This window comes from Mesocricetus auratus, unplaced genomic scaffold, assembly GCF_017639785.1.
Source record: "Mesocricetus auratus isolate SY011 unplaced genomic scaffold, BCM_Maur_2.0 Super-Scaffold_6730, whole genome shotgun sequence".
In the NCBI taxonomy this organism is placed as follows: Eukaryota; Metazoa; Chordata; class Mammalia; order Rodentia; family Cricetidae; genus Mesocricetus; species Mesocricetus auratus.
In genome coordinates, this window is record NW_024429184.1 from 25,178,125 (window position 1) to 25,199,032 (window position 20,908).

Sequence of the window (20,908 nt, forward strand, 5' to 3'; positions counted from 1 at the left end):
CGGCCTGGGTGCCGGTGACCGGGACGTGCGCTTCTCCGCTGTTGGTCCTGGTGCGAGGGACTGGAGTGGACTTGGGTCCCAGTGGCCCCGAGCTGCGTAATGCGGTTAGCTAAGACACCGTTCTCTCTCGGGGTGCAAGATGAAACCAACGGGTCCGTCGGGTTTTAGTAAAGGCATATAAATATGACAGGCCAGACTTGAGAGGACGCGTGCGTGTCTTTGTCGAATGTGCAAGGCACAGAAAACTCGGTTCACAAGGCTTAAGAGGACCGCGGGACAGGAAAGGAGGGACAGGGACCGGGTCCCAGTAGAGGTTAGAGGTTCTAGGTGGGATGAAGACAGGTGGACAGACTCGTTATATACAAACCTTGTTTGTTGTCTGTACGCGAATTTCATAGTGATTTGTCCCAGCCGACCGAAGTGGGAAGGAAAAAGCTACATTTAAATGGCATCTTTTTTAAGCCATTCAAAGGGGATATTTTCTGAGTAGTAAACGTAATCTGATGAAGAGAAGCAAACAAAAACAAACTCCAACGTGCTTCTTCGGTCCTTCGTTTTTGTGTTCCGTCCTCAAGTTTAGCATCCAACACCTTCCTCTGCAGCCAACCTCATAACCAGGCATGCAGTGTTTCCCAGTCTACTACCGTCTGTGGACGCACGCTCCCCTGAGGCTCCCCCTTTTCTTCCAAACAGTGCAGATGAGGATGTTTCCCTTTAGTTTGAAGGCACCGTCAGCAGGTCGTGGGGGCTCTGCTCGGTACAAAACTGGCTCAGTTGGAATTACAGCCTCTCCTTAGCTAAAACAACAAATCTGGCATTGAGTTACGGGCACATGTCAAAGCTTAATTATAGTCGCTGCAAGAGAAAAGCCAATTCTCTAAATTGAAACATGTACAGATTGGGAAAATAAGTTGATAAAAAGGGAATAATGCTACTTAAAGGTTACTAAATTCTTGACTGGTAACTGGATGGCAAGGGAATTAATTTTCCCAGAAAATTTAGATTTATCAAAAGAACACTTTTATCAGATACAAATTTCTTCCTAGAAGAAAGTTACAGTTTAAAGGAGACAAAAAATTCTAGCCCATATTAAAATTTGGAATCATTTTTACCTTAGTAATAACCCTAAAAACATTTTTTTAAACCGCTTAAAGTTGTCTCAGGAGCTACCACAAATGGCAAAAGATGGAGTTCAAAACACTTCAGTCTTTTTGTTTGTGACAGGGTTTCTCTGTGTGTCTCCTGCTGACACTTCAGAATCTTGACAACTTTGAGCTACCATCCCTGTGTGTTCCTTTTTCCCGAAAGAGCAACTGAAAAAGCCTAGTACACGGTCTACCGTTGTTGAATGATTGATTAATTCATTTATTCTTCATAAATTATTCTTCAGATTGTAGACAATAATGCAGGTTATCTTTTTTTATAGGTGAGGAAAATTGAAGTCTTAAATTAAGCACAGGAGAGCCAGGGCTAAAAAAATAATAAGCAATTCATTTAAGGTCTCTGTTTTATTGGGGCACCTCACAAGTGATTATCCTGTTGGTATATTGTTACTGTTATAGTGCAGGTGAAAAGTCACAGACCACCATACATACATGGCCAAATCACAGACCTTTATTTAGGCCAGAGACTAAGAGCAGACTCTTACCCAAAGAAACTCTAAGCACCAAAGCTTAGACTCTAGCATTTCTAAAGAGAAACCACAGTGACCTTGTCAGGTGTAGGTCAGGGGAACCTGGTGGCTTTTGTTTTGACTATATACTCAGCAGATATTTTGGATATGCATCTGAACCATGGAAAGTCCCAAAGCTCATTAAAGAAATCAGATAATTTTTTTTAAATTACCAACAGCGCTAGTAAATGTTTGTATCAGAGTCCAGTCCCAGGGAGCCATTGGAGGTAGCCCTATAGGAAACATGGTCAATATTAGGAGGGGAATTCGAAGAATTTTTGTTTTAAATTAGTAATGAAGATTACAATTTGGCCAAGCAGTGGCAGTGCACACCTTTGATTCCAGCACTCAGGAGGCAGAAGCAGGAGGAACTCTGTGAGTCTGAGGCCAGTCTGGTCTACAAAGTGAGTTTCAGAACAGCCAGAGCTGTTACACAGAAAAAACCTATCATAAAAAAATAATTACAATCTGCATCCTCCTTTCTCTCGGTTCTTTTGAACCAATGGATGGGTTTGAGTAGAGTGCGCTTGTCTCCTAAATTTGGCTCTAAAGGAAACACCTGCAGCGGAGGAAAACACTGTCCTTTGTGACACACAGGGAGTAGAGGCATCGATGTGCTTGCAGACAGCTGGGCACGTCTGTGTCTTCTGCCTCTGACACCTCTCAAGAGCTCTTCATGCAGTGTCCCTCTGCCACTCTCGTCTGGGCCCTTTCCCTCCCGTCCCACCTTGTCACTCCAGTCTATGGCTCCCCAGTTCCCAGCTAGCCAGTTGCTGATCGATGAAGCTTGGTAGTCTTCATGCCAACGTAAACAGCTTAGAAAGCTGCCCTGCCTGGGCAGATGTGTCAGTCTCTTCTCACCAGGGAACTATAACAGTAAATGACTGAGTTCGATACTCTTAAGCAGCTTTGTGTTTTATTTTTCACTGTAATAGCCACAAACATAAAAAATAGTTCATAAATACATGTTGCATTCTTTACTCTGCAGGCAATGTCACCGCATACAGGATTTATGGAGCTTCTGAAAGCAATGCTGTGCCCCTGGCATTCCAGGCTATAATTACCAGTCTCCTTAGGACACTTCGATAAAACCGCACTGCTTTCCCTCCAAGCTCAATTTATAGAGTAGGCAAAGCTTGGCAGCCTAGTCCTGGACTTCTGCACAGCAGTCCCGCCTTCCCCATAGCTCACCCTCAGCACTCAGCACCTGAGGGCCACAGTCTGCTGCCTTCTAGTGTCCTGAGAGAAAATAGTGGCACCAGGTTTACTTCCCCAGAGACTTGAAGTAGAATTGAGGTGCAGGTGTTTGTAAACAGTAATGTGTCCGTATGTGGCAGAGTAGGAAGTAGAATTTTTAAGACTTCCAGCCTGTTGGTTTTGAATAAATACTGCTGAGGAAGACATGATGTCTTCTAAAATACTGAAACGATAGGAATTTTCTGTTAAAAAAAAGTCACCCACCTCAATCCGTGGGTGCAGAGAGGCAAAGACATGTTAATTAATCATTGCTGAGGGTGTGAGCGTGGGAAACATGCAATGGTGGTCATTATTAGAAGGCTCTTGAGTAATCATCGAGTAAAGAAACAGTAGCTGGGTAATAGTGGTGCTTGCCTTTAAACCCAGTACTCAGAAAGTAGGGGCAGGTGGGTCTCTGTGACTTCAAGGCCAGCCTGGACTACAGAGTGAGTTCCAGAGTTCCAAGACAGCCAGGACTCTTACACAGAGAAAACCCTGTCTCAAAAAAAGAAAAGGCAAAAAAAAAAAAAAAAAGAAAAAAAAAAGAAAAAGGAACAGGAAGAAAGATAAAAGTACTTCTCTGTGGAGATCACTATTATGCAGAGGAAAATGGCCTCCTGGGCTGAGATGCCCTAACGATAGAGCATTGTCTAGTGCAGCAGCACCCTGGTGTAGATCGCAGCCCTGGGAGAAAGAAACCAGATCCCAAGTCAAACGTGGCTGTACACACCTGTAATTCCTGCACTCTGTGAGGCTGAGGGGAGACTGCAAGCTCCAGCATGCCTGTCTTAAACAAGCAGACTGGCCTTCAAATTCAGTAAAACCTCCACTGACAATAACGCACTGCATTTAAGGTGTGTATAGTCTGAAACATCAAGAGGACTGTTAGGTCATTCAAAACATGCTGTAGAGTATTCCTTTACACTGTGTGAGTATGTCACTATGACTGATTAATAAACAAGCTGACTGGCCAATAGCTGAACAGGATACAGTTAGGCAGGAGACGAGGAAGGGCAGAGTCAGGAGTCACCAGCAGACACAGAGGGTGCAGGAGATGACTGTGCCGTGTTAATAAAGGTACCTCCATGTGACGGAGCGTAAATAAGGAACATGGGTTAACTGAAAATGTAAGAGCTAGTTAGTAATAAGCTTGAGCTGTCGGCGAGCATTTACAATTAATATAAGCCTCTGTGTGGTTATTTGGAAGTGGCTCCCAGAATGGGAAAACTCCACCTACAAAAAACGTTACGACAAGGATGAAGGAAGTAGAAGGTGAGGTGAAGAACCAAATGGAATTGTATGAGGAAGACAATTCATCTAAACAACATTTTATATAATTTGTGGTATAAATGCAAAGATTTAAATATATAAATAATTTAAATGGACTTTATATCATTTGCATGTATAGCACTATACATTAAATAGTACTTTAAATATACTTTTTGAAGATTACTGCGTGTAGATACATACACCATGTGCACACGGTGTTTATGGAGGCCAGAAGAAAGCCTCAGATTCCTTAGAACTTGAGTTAAGTAATTTTTCAAAGCTCATAATCAAGTTGGAAGACAAAATATATATATATATAGTTAGGAATATATGTATATGAATGTGCATATATGTATGTGTATGGAGGATTCGAGAAAGTGTCCCTGGGTTACTATAATCTTCATCCACCACAATCTCTCCTCCCTAGCTCCCTAACTACATGGAAAACAAGGTCCCCCAATTGTAAGAATTTCTTAGGGTGCATATTTAAAATACTGTTCCCTAGATGACGTCCCACAAATTTGATTCAGAAAGGATGAGGTATGTAGGGATGGAAATCTGCTGTATTAAACATCTTAGGAAACGGTTAAGGCCTAGACAGTGAAATAAGACAGTACTTTGTGGACTAGCGATTGTTTCTCACATTGAGCCCCAGGTAAGTAACTTTCCCACTAGATGGACACAGAGATCTCTTTAGGTGGGTCACTTCTCTGCACTGCTACCTTGTTAAAGGTAGCTCATAATCACCACTGCTTACAGGCTGCCTCCATGAATAGGGTTGAGACCCCAGAGCTTATCTTCCTACAGGGCTGGAAAGGAAGCTGCAGACAGGCTTAGTTAGGTTGGAGGTCTGATTGTCCTGCTGTAGTTGAGTGACTCCATTAAGAGTCCCCGTTCCTAAAAAGGCTATTCATTTTATGATTCTGTTTATAGAAATCAGAATACTTCATCTGCTCCAGGAACTTATTGGTAAAGCTCAAGGAAGCTGGATGGCCAGGGTCACGGAAGCTGGAGAGACATTAGTGATTACACCTTTAGTGTAGCGGCTCAGTGAGCTGCCATGGGAAGCCAGACTTGCTGGTTCTTGGGGGTGCCAAAGGAGCACCAAAGGGAAACTCGTGGATTCTTAAGCCTGGAAAAGATCAATGTCATCTGAAATAACAGAGGGCCTCAGACATCCATGCTTTTATGAGCCAATAAACTCACAGTACAGTTCATGGTCAAGAACAGTACAACCCTAACGGGCATGTCCCAAATTAAAAATATGGTGTAGTAAGGGCTAAAAGGGCTGACACACTTGCCCAGTATGTGTGAGGAGGCCCTAGGCTGAACTGATGCTGAAGAAAAATGGGATTTAAAATGAAAGTATAAATTCAAACTGGGTGTAATGGTACATACCTTTTATTCCAGCACCCAGAAGACACAAGTAGCCTGATCTATATTGTTCCAAGGACAGGCAGGGCTATATAATGAGACCATGTCTCAAAAGAAAGTGTACTTCAATTTACACAATGATTTATCTTTATTTGCATAAAATTAGAACTGAGTGATCAAGAGACGTTTTGCTCCCCGTCAAGCCTGGCTATATAAGCCTGTAGCCCAGCTGCAGAGGGGCTGAGGCGGGAGGATCTGTGAGCCCAGAGGTTCAACACCAACTTGAGTAACATAGAGACCCCACTTCAAAAAGTGTTTTTTTACTTCTTACATAACCAATAAAACAGGGACACACACACACACGTGTGTATATATGTTCTACACATATATATGGTAAACATCTTAAATAAGAAAGGCAATACTACTGTCAACAAGAGGTCATTCTGTTCCCAGAAAACTAAGCTATGAGTTTGCTACCAAGTAATCAGCATACAAACATGCTTTTAAGTTGGCAGTTAGCACTCCTGATGTGTGCTAACAGCGGTTATAAATGGTATACTATCAACAGTAAAACACAGTGTTCTCGATTACAAACTACACCCAGTCTGTGTTTGTTGAGTGCATACTGTACTTTAATCATCACAACAGTGCCATTGTTTTTATGAATTTTGTTTCAAACAGAGTTGGCATATAACCCATACATAATAGTATTGCTGTGATTTTTAGTCACTTCATATTTAAGGACCCAAAATATATTATATTCAAAAACTAACACTTGGCTTTTATTTACATTCCTTTGAAAGCACTTCATGTTCTCAAGCCCTAAAACCAAACAAAAATGTCCTGGTGTGGCCACTGTAGCCAGAAGTCTGACATTTCCGTTTATAGTTACACTTGAGCTTAAACACAGATCTACACAATGCATTCACTCCCAAATCTAAGATAAAATATGAAACAAATGTAAAGATATGTTGCAATTCTAGTCACGGACTTGAAAACCTGCATCTTTAGAGTCATTGTCACACAAGGTTTGAGGCTGTAATCATTAGTATTAGCATATGAGTAACTAAAGAGTGCAGTTACGATCAGGAAGTGGGCCCTACCTCATTGGGTTGTTTCTGCCTATCCCCCAAAGAATCCCATGCTCTTGAAGGGATAGGCTTTTAAGGCACATTTCTACAAAAACCTTTATATAACCAGCTTAAAAATGGAAGCTCCACTTCTATATGGTAGTTTTATGGGGTTCACCAGACAGGCAAGTGTCTTATCTTGAAAAATAGTCTTATTAAAAATGCAATTCTGCAATTCTGTCTGTTCAAAGAGAAATACTTTGTAAAAAACTATTAGGGAGCCAGGAGACCAGCCTAGTAGGGACCCTGCCCAACATGCACAAAGCCCTGGGTTCCTTCGATGCTGGTGCACTCCTGTAATCCCAGCACTTCAGGGGAATGGAGGCAGAAGATTGAGGCCAGCCTGGGTTACCTCAGACCCTGTCTCAAAAAAGCAAACAAACCGCTCTCTCTCTCTCTCTCTCTCTCTCTCTCTCTCTCTCTCTCTCTCTCTCTCTCTCTCTCTCTCTCTCTCTCTCTCTCTCTCTCTCTCTCTCTCTGTCTCTCTCTCTCTCTCTCTCTGGTGTACATGTGTGTAGGAATTAGACTCCTAAGAGTAGTCCACCTCCATCCAGCCTGCTGGCAAAGGCCCATCAGGGAATAGACAATAGTCTTCACACAGGGATCATAAGGAAGGAGGCATGGTGCGTAGTGATTGTTAGAAAACCCCTTAATACCACAGACTATTGGGAGGCTCAGCTCTCAACTAGTCAACATCTCATTTCAGTTAGCAGCTTCAGAAAAGCTGTCCCAGCAAGACTGCACATGCCTCTGATCCCAGCACTGGGGAAGCAGAGACATGGATCTGTGAGTGCAAGGGCAGCCTGATCCACATACTGACTTCCGGGAAAGGCAGGGCTACAAAGTGAGACCCTGTCTCAAACAAAACAAACATGCACGTGAGTGTGCGTACACACGCGTGCACACACACACACACACACACACCAAAAACAACAAACAAACAAGTATAAGACTTGGGGAAGGGGGAGCAAGAAGATGAGGAGACAACACTTAAAAGTGGGCTTCGGAAAAGCTGCGCTAGACACGTCATATATTTTTGCAAAAGCAGTTCTGTGTCCCTAGGGGACTCTGATTTAAAAAGAAACCTTTTCTAGTGTCATGCACACCTGACAGTGCTAACCTTTGGAATGGTTTGGTATAGGGCTAGATTTCAGACTCAGTTCCCTGCTCATCTAAAACAAGAAACCCATGGCTCACTTACACCTCTTTAGGCCTTCCTTTTCCCGCTGGCCACAGCTTTCCTGTGTCAGCTGTCTTGGAGAGCAAGCTGGTGGCAAGCTGAACTCGGTAAGCACAGGCGGAGGACAAGAGGCACGCTGTCGCAGATGAAAGGGTGATTCTGGTAAGACTGAGCCACCAAGGACTAAACTCGACAGTGAGGACGAAAGATCTGCTGCGTGCCTGTGGTCACAGAGCAGTAAAAACTTGTCCTGAACAAAGACTTTAACAGCACAACAGCAGGCCATTCACAGGGGCCACATACACAAGTACACAAGTGTGTTTACACTGAGTGGCCATCTGCCTACATCCGGAAAGCCTCTTGGCTCTGCTATTTTAGCCTCCGTGGCAGGTATAGATGTATCTCCAGAATGTTTCCCCCAACAAACCCATGCTATTTTCCCATCTCCTCCAACACCATTCATATTTCTTTATACTGATTGGCATCATTTTAGAAATCTGGTCCCAAAGGTTTATGAGAATAATGCAGCCAAAAGAAATCACCCACCTGAATAAAGTGACTACAAAGATGTGTGTTGAGGTAAAGACTGGGTGAATAGGAAGGCCTGGACATAGGGATACAAGCTTGGATGAAAGCCTGGCACTAATATCTTCCTACAAAATTCCCATTTACACTCATTACAAACAGGAGAAGTTCTTATTGCTCTCGCCTGGGGCTCCCAGCCTGACTACTCCTGCTCCACTGAAAAATTATTTCCCCCTCAGCAACTGGTAGCAAAGATTCCCAAATTTACAAAAGGTCGTTATCAATGTATTACTTTGGATTGATTTCCGATAGCCATATGGACTACAGCATGTACATTCTTGACACCAAGTGCAGAAAAGAGTTTAGAAAAGTCATCAAAGTTCATCTCAGTGAGGAAAAAACATGAAAAAGTGCAAAATATGTACAGTTCCTGGCAGGGGATTCTTCTGTCAACATAGAAGTTTACATTTATATAGTGGAGTTCAGAGGGGGTTCGCTTTATTGTTACTGTACAGGGTTACTGTACAGCACTTCAAAGTGCTGATTGTATTTTAAAAAGAGTATTCTTTTTCCTTAGCAAATCTATGTCCGTGTCCCAGGCGCCTCCTTCCTGCAGTGCAGTGGTGCTCAGCACCCCCATCACGTCTGGGTGCAGGCTCCTGACAGCTCCTACAGCAGCACTCTAGGGGTCCCGTTAGGAGTAGTTCCTTTCTTCTTCTGCAACCGACTCTGGGCTTTTCGAGATTTCACCATTTTCATTCTCACCTCAAAAACTTCATGGATGGCCTTCCGGAAGCAGTGAAAATTATAGTCAATAAGGCCTGCAGGAGAAGACGAAAACAATTTAAATAGCACTAGAAGCAACTCGTCATTCTTGCTATCCTTCACCAGTAGGGGGCAGCAGAGGCACAACCATCATGTAACAGGCCTAGGCCTCAGGAGGCAGGCGGTCTTGTGAGGTAGGTGTTTCCTGAAGACTATTCCAGAAGCTTCCCGTGTTTTTGGCACATTTCCAAAGGTGTCTGTCCCCCCAAAAAGATTTTGGAAAACAAAACTTCACTAACTTCTTTTAATCATTCAGATTAAAGATAAATCAAGGGCTATCAAGATGGCTCAGCAGGTGTTTGTTATGCAAGCCCAATGACCTAAACTATACCCCAAACACAAATAAAGGTGGAAGGAGAGAGCCAACTCCACACACTCAGTAATAGCAATAAATATCATTTTAATTTTCAAAAAGGGCTGGCTTCAGAAGCCTAACCTAAATTCCTCAGAACCCATCTATGAGTTCTGGGCCAGCCAGGGCTACACAGTGAGACCCTGTCTCAAAAGCAACTAAATAAATAAGGTAGGAAACAATAGAGAAAGACACCACCAAACACACGTGCATACACACACATTAAATATGAGCAGAGGGGCCGGGCATTGGTGGTGCATGCCTTTAATTTCAGCATTTGGAAGGCAGAGGCAGCCAGAACTCCAAGGTCAAGGCCAGCCTGGTCTACACAGTGAGTGTCAGGATAGTCAGGGTTACACAGAGAAACTCTGTCTCCATGAAACTATAAATGTGCCCATTTCCCTACATCCCTTAGGTATAGCATTAAGTTAAACTCAACAACTAGGTTTCTAGTTAGTTTACCATATTCTATAAAACCTGCCTGTCAGTAGACTGTGGTTTTGTAATAATTTATCAAAGATTATATGATCAATTCCTACTTAAATTTAGTTCCACACAGTCAGATGTTAAAATTAGTGGTGGGGGTTAAAGACCAACTGGATTTGTGCAGCATGAAGCATTTAACTTTAGAAACTTTGTAATAGAAACCCTGACATGACTTTAATAGAGATTCCCCAGGAATAGACAGAAAACATGCAGGATCACAGCAGGAAGGACACAGTGGCATTTCTGTGTGGGATTCCTGAGGGTGTGAACAGTTCATTCCAACTAGAAATGGCAATACTGTCAGTTCCCAGGTCAAATGTTGTCAAAGGGGAACTGGATAAGGACTTGAAGAGTATTTACTATTGCTGCAACTTTTCAGTTAATTATATAATTGGTTCAAAATAAACAAGTCCTCTACCCTAGCTCAGATGTTCCTAAACTTTAGAACCTGCTCCCAGGTGAAGTTATACATCTATGTGGCCCTTGTTTTCCTTAGCTACCAAAATCCACAGGAAATACCAACCAACAATAAATATGGGAAGAGATTTGGAATGTGTGTGTGCATGTGTGTATGTATGTGTGTGTCTACACCCAGCTGTACACCTCAAAGAGCCTAGCTCTCCATCTTTCTCTTTCTTTTAGATTATAATTTAGTTACAACATTTCTCCCTTCTCTTTTCTCCCTCCTTCTTGTTCTTCAAATTCATGACCACTTTTTTCACTGATTGTCACTTCATGCATATATGTATATAGGTAAATGTTCCCAAACAAGGCCAGCTCTGCTCAATCCACATATTGCCACCATATATTTCAGGGCTGCTCATCTGGCACTGGACAACCATCAGTGTGCTCATCCTTGGGAGGACCTCCTCCCCTGCTCCCTGGCTAGGCATCCTTTGCCCCGACATGAGTTAGTGCTGTCAGCTTGCCATAAGGCCACTTATATTTTGGGTCTGAGTAAAATCATCTGTATAGTGCGAGAGAAGAACAGCCCTTTCTATCTTCATCTGTTGACATGGGATGCTCAGCATTGGGACCGAACCTACAGCATCACGCACGAGAGGCAAGCCTCTACCACCATGTACTGGCCCAGTCCTGCTGCGTGTCTCCCAAAAGAAGCTCACAATCTAACAGATAATCTGTTATTCTTTCCAACAGATGGAAATAAGGAGCAAAAGATGAACACTCTTAAAAGTTTCAAGGCCAAATGACACAGAAGTCAGTTTGGTTGGTCACTGGGAGACGCACAGCCTCAGGACTGGATATGTAAATTTACATGAAAACCAACTTCCTAAAACAGTAAAATTCAATCTTGATACGAATAGAGCAAACTGGGCCTATGCTAATATTCACTGGAAACCACCGAAGCAGGCCTACCTTTCCAGCTGAGGAACTCCACCAATGCTATTGATGGAGTGGGGACTGGGATGCTCATTGGGCAACTGGGCAGCCAGTCTAGCAAAAAATGGTGACCTCTAGTTTCAGTGAGGAACTCTATCTCAAGAGAAAAAGGCAGGGAGAGACAGAGGCCTCTGTCAGCTCTTATGCATGCATACATATGTATGCACACAGAGACGCCACATACTACGTATATACCACACCTACCACACGCAAATACCATATACTAAAACACACACATATATACCACACATACCACATAAATACACTACATACAACATACACATATGCCACATACATCACACATATATACTATATGTATATATTTATACATCTATATATAACACAAGAATACACCACATACAACACACTAACACACAACATATAACACAGGTATATACCACACGTATACACCACATACAATACACCAGAGAGAGAGAGACAGAGAGACAGAGACAGAGAGACAGAGAGAGAACACAAAGCAGCTTTGTTACAGAGAAACTAAATGTGGCGAAAGTAGGGAAAAAACAGCTTTGAAATCATAGCAACAGTGCAGCCAGCCTTGTTGAGAGGAAGGGATGATGTAGAGAGAGGAAAGGAGGGCAAGAGAAAAAACTCTCAGAAATTTAACAGGCGGCCTAACTCAGACGTGAAGTTTCGTTTTGTTCTCTGTCTTCCTTAACTGTAGAGCAAGTTTATCGTGAGCTGTAGGACAGCAGAAGCTGCGAGTGCAGCCATTACCACTGGGTGTCGCTGGTTCGCCTTGCGTTGCTTAGCTTTGCTTTCTGCAGCCCAGGTCTCTCTCTGAGCAGATTAACACCCTGTGAGTCCCTGCAGCACTGTTAGCAGTAAGCAGTACACTACATTCCCGCTACCAGTAAACGGCCCTAGCCACACTAGCATCATTTAGAAAGAAAAAAATCAGTTAATTGTTTTCATTTAAAACACACATACCCATCGCCAACAACTGAGTTTGACGCTTACGTTTCTTTAGTATCAGTCATTCCTTCAGCGGGTGGATCATGACACTATCCCTGCTGTTTAAAGAGATTACGTGACTGCTACGCAGAAGACCAAAGCCGTCTACCCCTAGTGCTTCTATAATCGGGAGAACAATGGCCACAGGGTTCGTCTAACACCCAGCTCTGTATGGCCCAAGACAGGCCCCCCTCCTGTTACACAGGCTAGGAAATCTTTCCTGATTTAACAGCCTGGCTAAGTAAAAGCTAAGGCCCCAGGGGGTGGGGTGGGGTGGGGTGGTAGGTTCTGGTTCTAATTCCACCTCCTCCCAATCATAGCTGCACACCAGGGTAGGCAGGTCCAGACACCCACTCATGCAGGGTTTGCCGCGGGCCTGCTAATTCGGGGCCGTGTGAGCAGAGTCCAGGGGCTTGGAGTGCGGACTACACACACTCAACAGGCGACGGAGGCGGTCCTTTTTAAATCACACCAAAAATTACCTTTTCTTTCAAAGCTTTCCTCTCTGACGAAGCAAACGAGCGCCAAAAACTTTGTCACCTCTTTTAAATAAAGAACTGTTGTATTATTCAGCTTTATAATGGCTGTGGATTCCTTGTCATACGGGGCTCCTGCTCCATCTTCTTTGAGACTAAATGGAGACAGAAAAACCAAAATGCATTTGACCTTCAAGAAAGAACCACAAAGTGCAACCCAGCGACAGACCCCCCACTTCGACACACAGAAAGCCACCACCCTATGGAGCCATTTACACTTGGAGTGCCTTTGGGTAAAAGATCGACGTAGCACAGGTGTAGCAGCTCAGACAGTCACTCTCTTACCAACACAGTGAGTGGGTACTGTGGCAGCTGGGCCCCTATCGAGGTGCCTGAGGAGCACGAGTGGAGGTAGAGGCTAGTCTGCATGTCTCTATAACCAAAGGCATCTTGTTTTTACATAAACCGAGGCTGCCAAAAGCAAGGGCAAAGACTTCCAAAGAGAATCCACACAGGCCGGACAGGCAAACACTGGGCTTGGCTTAGGCCAAAGGAAAAACTGCTAGAAAAAAGAATTAAGAGTGTGTGGCTATGCAGGGCAGTGGGAGGCAGCGCCAGGTGGATCTCTGTGAGTTCAAAGTCAGCCTACTCTACAGAGCGAGTTCTGGGGCAGCCAGGGCTACATGGCCCAGGAAACCCTGCCTCAAAGGGAAAAAAAGGTTGTGGACATAGGTCAGTGGTAGCACCCTTGTCTAGCACAAGTGAGGCCCTAGGGTCCATCCCTCAGCTCCACAGAAAAAGGCAGTACCAGAGGACTACTGGTAAAATTTGAGTATGGTACATATTCAATTAGATAACAGAGTATACTAGACGTGCTATATTTGCCTTGCTTGATAATTTAAACTATCGTCCTGCAAAAAGGTGTCCTTGTTCTCGGAAAATACGAAGAATCCACAGATCTACAACTAATTTCCCAGCAGTCCATCTAAAACACAAACGATAGACATGTATCAGGAAAATAAAAGCCAATGTGTCCACATGGTTAAAAACGGGCAAATCCCCAAGAAGGACAAATAGTCCATCGTGCAGTCATTTTCCGTAGAGTCAACATTTCCAGGTATGGTCCATGGAGAGAGAGCCTGTGTGAGCTTGAAGAAGCTGAGTAACTTTAGGCCTCACTCTCCCCATACGCACACCATCAACACTCCCAATTTCCTCCTGGGGAAAGGGCGTGATCCAGCCACATCCCTACAGTGAGAGAACACAAAATGCAGCTAGCTGCTAATATCATGACTTTAGGGATCAAAGCAGGACCTGCTCAAGACACTGGTGTAACTGGTTCTGAATTCTTTCCTCACAGACAAAGGAAGCGTCTTTGTACCTTTTCCCTTTATCTGAAACTATGTACATTTTCTGGCGTATTATCCAAATTCATGAATATGTGACTAAAATTTGACTCAGTTGGAATTACGCTAAGCCTTATCAATTTTACTCCAAAATTACTGTGCAGTAAACAGGTGACCATACCCAGTTCTGATCACATACTAGCTGCAGAGAAAATGCTCTAAACCAGACAGATACTGAGGAAAGTTGGGCTGAAAAAAAAATAATAACTTAGGCAAAGCTAATGACAGAGGTAAACCAGGATCTAAAATCCAGACCTGACCAATGTCAAGGCTGATGCTTTAATCTTACAGAGATAAAAAAAAAAAAAAGGGCTTGGGCAGCAAGCAGGACACAATGAAGAGACTGATCTGGAGGGGTGATGCCTACTGGCTTGTTGACCATGGCTTTCTTAGAACCTAGGACCACCAGTCCAGGGATGGCACCACACTCAGTGGGCTGGGCCCTCCCATATCAATCACTGATTAAGAAAATGCCCTTCAGGCTTGCTTACAGCCCATCTTACAGAGGCATCTTCTCAATTGAGGTCCCCTTCTCTCTGCTGACTCTAGTTTGAGTCAAGTTGACATAAAAACCAGCAAGCACACTGAGGAAACTCTAGAGCCCACAAACCACTGTGATCCGGTCCAGTTCTTATGGAATCTGTGGGGTCTCGGAACACCAGGACTCTACCCGTCCCTGGCGAAGCCTCCATTACAGCAAAGCCGTCCTGGAAAAGCCCGACTCCCGCTGCACTCATGTTTGTTTTAGCTGGTGAGAATACCGCTGATGAACATCATTTACCCAACAACTCACCACTTATGTCTAATTACCATATGGCATAATAATGGACATGCATATCATTAAATGTGTGCCAGATATTTGTGCTGTTCACTGTACTTGATTACCATAGCAACTGAGATGGTAATCAGACTCACTCAGCCTCCAGGCCCAACTCAGGGTCATCCATTTACCGCTTATAAATAATAGACTATCACAGGGTCATAATCATGAGGAAGGGAGAGCTAGCTGTGCATGTCTGACGGCAATGATCAATTATGGCAAGTACACTTTATCCAGGCCCTATCAGGGCAGGAAGATTATGAGCCTAACAGTGTCTGCCACAGTCTTAGGAGGTTAGCATGCTATGTGGACACACGAGTTTACACGTGCATGAATGTATATGCAACAGACTTTAACAGAAAATCTCACTGGATGGGCAAAGAATTTCCAGATGGTGGAGGACAGAAGCCACCAAGTTTGGAACTTCTGGAAGCTAACAGAGCAGGCAGAATGCCGAGTGGTGAGAAGCAGAGAGGAGAGCGGTGGAACACAGGGTCTGAGAGAGCAGCTAGCCGCATGCTGACAACATCCGGTAACAGCTGGCTCACACGCCAACCAGACTTCTCAACAGATTCCCAAGCATCGAGGTCGTTTCTACCTCTGGTAATGCAACTTTCTCTGCTCGCTAATATTATTTTAAGCATATATAGGAAGTTTGGGTTTCTATGAATGCTAAGGCCAAAATAAAAACTAGCAGATGTTATTTGACTAGTATTATAATTCTCTGCTACCTAGACAATCAAAACCAAATTTAAAAAAATACTGAGCAGGTATTTTCTGTAACAAACAGGATAATGGAAATGTTCTCAATGGCTTATGGATCTATTTTTACCCCATGGGGTGCACTGTGTGCAGGTTTTCAGCGTCAGATCATAATCATTTAGCCCAGGGTTCAAAGTCTAGTCTTTTCTTGCTGACAGAAAGAGCAGCTGCTAGAAATTTCACCTTTCTAAAGTCCATTGCTGCATCTGTAAAACAAGTACGGTAATTTCTGCTTCATGGAACAACTGAATTAAATGAGATGATATATGCAACAAAGTTTTAATAATAATAATAGGCATTTGTTCAATAATTACCTGTTATTACTGGCATTTTAAATGGTCTATTTATAGATCCCAGTCACTTGAAAGCACAAAAGTCAAGTGAATAAATACAAAAGGGTCCAGAAGCTATGAAAAGGAAGGCAGGTGGGTGGTCCTCCCTCCCCTCCCCCTTTTGTCCTCCCTCTTTCTGCCGTGCTGGTCTCAGGACTCGTTTCATAACTGAGCCACACCTCCAGCCCTGGGAAGGACAGCGTAATAAATGTTTTATTTGGGGACGGGAAAGCATGATCAGAATATATTGTCTGAAAAGAAGAACTTGCTTCAATTACAATAAAAGAGAGAGTTTTGCTTACCCATAAATACAAGAGATGTCAATCACCACGTCTATCATATCGCAGCAGAGCTCGTAAGTCTGCATGTCCACTGGAGTACTGTCGGTCGCAATGTAAATCTTACTGACCACATCAAACAGAAATGCCTTTTCAATTCCAGAATTCTGAGGGGGGCCGGGGGAAAGGACATGCCTTAAAGGAACAGCAAGGTCAGACCACTTCAGAGTTACATAAAAAGCGATATCCACTCCACTAAGGGAAGAGAGGATGGGCGCACTGAAATACGCCTATGCCTCTGTGAAACCGTCACAGTGAAGCCTTCTAATTCCTACAGTCAATAGACAATAACTTTACAACAAAGTGGTCTCTTTAAAGATTTAAAACATATATGACATCCCCAATGCCATATATAAATACTCAAAATTACTAGGCACCCCTGCTGCACCATTTTATTGCAATTTAAACTTTACTGTCATCCATTTTATGATGAATTTGAAAAAAAAAAGGTAGAATTAGCCTACGTTATTCATCTTTGGTAAAGCACTTGGGCAATGTTTCCTAACTCTTGGCCTGCCCATTTGTAGGACTCAGGCTTATCACTCACAAGTGTTAAATTAGTGGATATTCAAATACAGACAGAACCAAGGGGGTTTTAAAAGGTTTTCTTATATTTATTTATGTATTTCTTGTGTTTCTGGGATGGTTAGGACTTGCAACAGCACAGATGCGAAGGTCAGAGGTCAGCTTTTGGGAAGGAATCGGCTCTCTCCTTGTACTATGTGTTCTGGCCTGTACTCTGGTGGTAAGGCTCGACAAAGGTGCCTTTGCTGAACTAACTTGCTGGCCCCAAAACATTCTTTCTTCTCCATACCCAACGTAAGGCTCTGTTAATACTGATGAATATCCTACTGCCTGAATACAATCTGAGTGCACCAGGGAAACATGCATTCCCGGAGTTACAATGTAAAGGCTCTAAAACAAAACGTGGGAGTAATCTTCAAGAGCGATGTTAAGATGTCCCTGAAATGCAGGCAGCTATTATACTTGTCACTCTTGCCATGCTACTCTGGAATTCTGCAGGTGACTTGAGCAGGAGGAACAAACCATCTACTTACCGAGATAAAGATATTCAGCAGATTCTCCAGCGTCGGGAGCTGTGGGATCAGTTTCTGAACCACTTTACTGAAGGCTTCAAATATCGAATGGTCATAGATGCTTGTCAGATAAAAGCTGGAAGAGAAGGCATTTTTCACCATGCTCCCTCTGACTGAGCAGGTGTCTTGGGCTCTGTCACTAGTGCCAGTAATCTTATGTATAATTTTAACACACAACCAGTAGCCCCCTTCAGAATTCATAATGACCTTAGTCAAAAGCAAGTGTGTCCTAACAGGCAGCCTCCATCCCTCCCTAGTGCCAGAGCCACACCCAGACTGCACTGTCTGGCAAGCGTTGGAGTTTGGTCATCCTTGTCCATGTGAACATCCTTACACTCCACAAGAGACCCTATACTCATCTCTACACAAGTCTCTAGTCAGAGTAGTAACTTCTACATTATTGTCACCTTCCAATTTGCAAAGTTGATGATTACGCACTATCCTACCCCACAAAACAGATGGGAGAAGTTGTCCTCTATCTTCCTATCCTAATGATTTTAAGCCTCATCTGTTTGAGGTTATAAATACCATCCTATTAGCAGTGCTATTATTGACTACCAGTTAGTATCCTGGGTTAGAGCCATGAGTTTTGTTGTGTGTGTGTGTGTGTTTTTTTAAGATTTTTATTTATTATGTATACAGTATTTTGCCTGCATGTCTGCCTACAGGCCAGAAGAGGGCACCAGATCTCATTACAGATGGTTGTGAGTCACCATATGGGTGTTGGGAACTGAACTCAGGACCTCTGGAAGAGCAGCCAGTGCACTTAACCACTGAGCCATCTCTCCAGCCCTTGTTGTGTTTTTTGTATGAGATAAGTTTAGCTTTGACAACTTGTTGAATACAAGAGTAAAACAAAACACTATTTTCACCAAAGGTTAGCATTTAACAAGTACAAAACATCTTTGATCCTATCCCAGCACAAAACAGGTTAACTAGTAAACTGCCATCCATGCTGTCCATGCCCAGCCAGCCCACACCCAGTCAGCCATGGTGACCGAAACCCAGGCCTACTTGCTCCAGCCTTTCTTAGGACCCCGACCCTAAGGAGTACTAGCTCTTACCTCAGGTGAATTTTTTCTAATCCAGCATCGGCAAGGTCATCGTTTGCCCTCTGGTGAATGTCTCTTTGGGTTTCAATTTTGTGATCATCTGACAGACCATCCACTTTATGAATGAACACCTCGAAGTTAATGTCAGTATTTACTTTGTAGGCCCTGGTCACTGTGAGGTGCAGCCTGGCCAGTGCTTCCATATAGTCATCCTGGAACAAATTTCAAGCCTTCAGCTTTGTTTCCAGAACCTTCTATACACACTCATCACCTGGAAACACATCTGCAATCTTCAAAAATATGCTGCCAAACTCCCAACATCCCTAACAAAATAATTCCAGCATCACAGACTTTGAGTATACAAACTGATCTGGGTAGTCACAGTGTAGGTTGTTGATAGCTATGAAGACAGGAGCTGCAACTCCAGGAATGAAACTGGACCAAACCTAGGTTCTCTGAGGAATAGGATGCCTCCCAGCTGCCCAAGGCCCTCAAGGATGCGATGGAGACACCATAAGGCTGGGTAGGAGGATGGGAAGGAATTTAATTCTAATCCACGACCTGCAGCCCTCCTTCTGGCTTTTGTAACCAAGTGACACGGGGTTGGCTGAGGCATAGTCGCTGTCTGTATGCTCTCCAGGACTGCTCAGTGCCACAAAGCAGAGGAGAGGGGTCTTCCTCAGAGACTCCCACAGAAGTGCAGTCCCCAGAGCCTCCACCTCCAGCCCTGTACAGAGAGTTTGAGACTTCTGGTCTAGAGCAGTTGTTTCAAACACCACAATACTGTGTTCTTCTCCTTCCTACGGATGTATAATAAAATAACAAACACCTGCCCACCCGTCTTCAAACTATCCGTGTCAGGAATGATGGTTCGCCCTTGCAATTCTAGCAGTTGTGGGGGTGGGCTGAGGCAGGAGGATTGCTATGAATTACAGGCTAGCCTGAGATATTCTTTGAGATTCTGTCTCAAAACAAGCAAACAAAAAAATTGAGATGGAGGTACAGGTCAGTGGTAGACATCTTCCTTGTTTAGTGTTCATGAGCATTTTGGCATTTAAGTCCCAATGCCATAAAAAATAAATAAGTGAATAAATCTTTTAGATAAGAAAAGACACTAAGCAGTGGTGGTACACACCTTTAATTCCAGCGCTCAGAAGGCAGAGGCACAGGTAGATCTCTGGGTTGGAGGCCAACCTGGTCTACAGAGTGAGTTCTAGGACAGGCAGTGCTACACAGAGAAACTTGTCTTGGGAGAGAGAGAGAGTGAGGGGGACAGAGGGAGGGAGGGGGAGGAAGAGGAACAGGAAGAGGAAGGAGGAGAAGGAATAGAGGAAGGGAGGGAGGGGGAAGAAGAGGAACAGGAAGAGGAAGGAGGAGAAGGAATAGAGGAAGGGAGGGAGGGGGAAGAAGAGGAAGAAGAAGGAGGAGAAGGAATAGAGGAAGGGAAGGAGGGGAAGAAGAGGAACAGGAAGAGGAAGGAGGAGAAGGAACAGGAGGAGGAGGAGGAGGGGGAGGAGGAGGAGAAGGAGAAGAAGAAGAAGAAGAAGAGGAAGAAGAGGAAGAAGAGGAAGAAGAGGAAGAAGAGGAAGAAGAGGAAGAAGAGGAAGAAGAGGAAGAAGAAGAAGAAGAAGAAGAAGAAGAAGAAGAAGAAGAAGAAGAAGAAGAAGAAGAAGAAGAAGAAGAAGAAGAAGAAGAAGAAGAAATGAACTGAATGGTCACTATCAAAGCCCCATCCGTCAGCTTCTTCCCAGTCCAGCCTCTCTACCACAGCCTTCTAAGTAACTAGCATTTGAGCACATCTATCCCACTCATCTGTTTACACTACAATCAACACATGTATCCAGACAGTATTTACATTGTTTATAAAGTTAGAGGTTGATGGGGTGGGATGTTTGATTTTGCATTTGTCTATTCTCCAAACTCCATCAATAAAACTAAAGCCTTTGACCCAAAGAGAGATATACATGGTACCCAGGAGAAGGGGAAGGACAGGATCTCCTGAGAGGATTGGGAGCATGGGGGAAGGGGAGAGGGATCTGGGAGAAGGAGAGGGAGAGGAGGGGAGAGGAGGAAGTGGGGGAGCAGGAAGTTTGAGTGTGTGGGGGAAAATAGAGGAGAAGAGGATGAAAAACACCATAATAGAAGGAGCCATTATAGGTTTGAGGAGAGATCTGGCACTAGGGAGATTTCTAGAGATCTA

The 20,908-nt window shown here is 43.7% G+C and overlaps 1 protein-coding gene across 2 annotated transcripts in view; it reads right to left on the bottom strand.

Moving 5' to 3' along the window:
• Window positions 1-8,649: 8,649 nt before the first annotated feature.
• Window positions 8,650-20,908, bottom strand: part of Rragd (Ras related GTP binding D) — a 36,925-nt gene continuing 24,666 nt past the window's right edge. For both annotated transcript variants that reach the window (XM_021233427.2, XM_005080840.3), the window contains 5 exons: window positions 18,721-18,920; window positions 17,618-17,732; window positions 16,524-16,666; window positions 12,908-13,056; window positions 8,650-9,207 (listed from right to left, as the gene is read on the bottom strand). In XM_021233427.2, coding sequence (XP_021089086.1) covers window positions 9,056-9,207; window positions 12,908-13,056; window positions 16,524-16,666; window positions 17,618-17,732; window positions 18,721-18,920 — 759 coding nt within the window. In that variant the 3' untranslated portion in view covers window positions 8,650-9,055. The remainder of the gene's footprint in view (window positions 9,208-12,907; window positions 13,057-16,523; window positions 16,667-17,617; window positions 17,733-18,720; window positions 18,921-20,908) is intronic.